This window comes from Frankliniella occidentalis, unplaced genomic scaffold (genome assembly GCF_000697945.3).
Source record: "Frankliniella occidentalis isolate FOCC.00 unplaced genomic scaffold, Focc_3.1 Scaffold119, whole genome shotgun sequence".
NCBI classification, from domain to species: Eukaryota; Metazoa; Arthropoda; class Insecta; order Thysanoptera; family Thripidae; genus Frankliniella; species Frankliniella occidentalis.
Window position 1 is genome coordinate 765264 of NW_026267247.1, and position 1969 is coordinate 767232.

Below are 1969 nucleotides of genomic sequence, written 5' to 3' on the forward strand. Positions count from 1 at the left end.
GTTCTAAAAGAAGGGAGTAGTGTAGTATTATGGTAACATTAACCCAACCAGGTTACAGCAGAATACCCTCAGTCACGGCCACTAGTGATCACTATGGAGGCGACACCTAGGTTGTATCCAGTTACATGCATCCTACATCTTGCAACTATGTTGCCAAGTTGCCGTTGTCTTCCAAAATCAAAGTTTTAGGTTGGCCCGCTAGAAGGCAGTGTGTTTAGTGTTTCTGCTATAGAAGTTAAGTACATAAACGTAAACAAGACAACAAGTCCAATAGTATTTATTAAATTATTAAACAAAGAAATGGATGACGACGCTGAAGAACAGTTGCTAAATCTCTTGCTGATGGGTGCGGGTGCTCTATTGATGATGATGGATGATGAAGGTAAATAAATAAGTGAATGAGCCATACACAAATATGTCTCCTTAACCTAGATCTTTATTTAACACTTAAATATTATTTCTATCAGAAGCTGATGAGCAAGAACCTGTTGTGTGGGAGGGTGTACCTGTGGACATCAATCATTTTCTGCAAATGAGGAATGAAGCTTTCCGTTTGCATTTTAGAATGAACACAGAGACATTTGAAGATTTAGTGCACGTCATAGGTAATTACATAGGAGAGGAAGAAAATGTAAGGAGAAATGAGAATTTAGATTTGAGGCGACTCCTTTTACCAGTGTTGTGGATCCTGGCCACCCCGGATACGTTCAGGAGTGTGGCGATGCAGTTCGAGCTGACCCCTGCGCTACTTCACTTTCACTATGCAGTCATCATCTTTGTGCTCTCAGAATTATCCGAGAGATATGTCAGATGGCCTCTTCCTGGGGAGAGAAACGCCATCAGTGATGTGTGCGAGGCGCGTAGTGGATTCCCTGGAGTGGTTGGGGCAGTGGATGCTTCATACATACCACTGTGTACTGCTCCAGTTATTGAAGCCCAAAGATATGTGAATAGGCACCATGACTATGCCGTCTCTCTGCAGGGTGTTGTTGACCCTGCTCTAGTCTTCAGGGATATTTATGTAGGAGAGCCTGGAAGCCTGCATGACTCCAGGGTCTTCAGAAGGAGTCCCTTGAGTAGAAGACTCCTTGAAGATGACACTCTTCTGGATCAGGATCAGCACATACTTGGGGACTCAGCTTATATTCTTACGGACAAGGTTCTCACTCCATACCGAAACAATGGTAATCTCACAGTACGCCAAACAAATTATAATGCCATGCTGTCAAGCTCCAGAAGTATGGTGGAACGGGCGTTTGGTCTTCTGAAGATGAAATGGCGAAGGCTCTTTTTTCTTTCAGCCAGAAAGCCTGTACTTGTCGTTAGGACAATTGTTGCCTCCGTGGTACTTCACAACTTTTTGATTCTCCGAGGTGAAGCCCCAGATGTGGGAGAACCAGAAGAACCACATGGGAATGTGCCTATTGACCATCCCAATGTTCAGATTGAGCCTGATCATCCTTTACTAGCAGGTGCCACGGCTAGAGGGGTGGAAAAGCGTTACCACATCACAAATAATTTACCACTTTAAATTGTGGCTTGACGTATAATAAATAATCTTAATGTTATCATTCAAGTAAGACTTAAGATCCTAATATCACAAAAATAAATAAGCAAAAGACTTGGAGATCAAACAATTATAATTAAAACAACAAAAAATATATCATTAGTTTTTCAAAAACTTGTAAGCCAAACTCCAGCTAAGAAACAAACTGGAGACAAAACAAAAAGGTTTCCAAGATGTTAAATCTAAACAATAGACATCTTGTAGGAAAAAAAATCAAACTCAATAAAATTGATACAAATAACTAGAGAACCACAAATAAATGAAATATTGTAGTATTATGAGGTTTTACCCTACATAACCTAACCTGGTCACAGCAGACCACATCCTCACATAAACAAGTCACGGCCACTAGTGATCACTATGGAGCGACATCTACAGTTGAACACAGACCCTACCATTGTT

At 41.0% G+C, this 1969-nt stretch overlaps 1 protein-coding gene across 1 annotated transcript; it reads left to right on the top strand.

Moving 5' to 3' along the window:
* Nucleotides 1–300: 300 nt before the first annotated feature.
* On the top strand, nucleotides 301–1531 carry LOC113210419 (uncharacterized). The gene is made up of 2 exons (XM_052270354.1): nucleotides 301–382; nucleotides 468–1531. Exons 1-2 carry the CDS (start codon nucleotides 301–303, stop codon nucleotides 1529–1531), a joined length of 1146 nt encoding a protein of 381 aa, XP_052126314.1.
* The last annotated feature ends 438 nt before the right edge of the window (nucleotides 1532–1969 follow it).

Bases quoted from the DNA above. Each gene is read 5' to 3' on its own strand.
- LOC113210419 (XM_052270354.1), top strand. From the start codon at position 301: ATGGATGACGACGCTGAAGAACAGTTGCTAAATCTCTTGCTGATGGGT. The intron at 383-467 runs GTAAATAAATAA...TATTTCTATCAG, and splicing joins GATGATGATGGATGATGAAG to AAGCTGATGAGCAAGAACCT.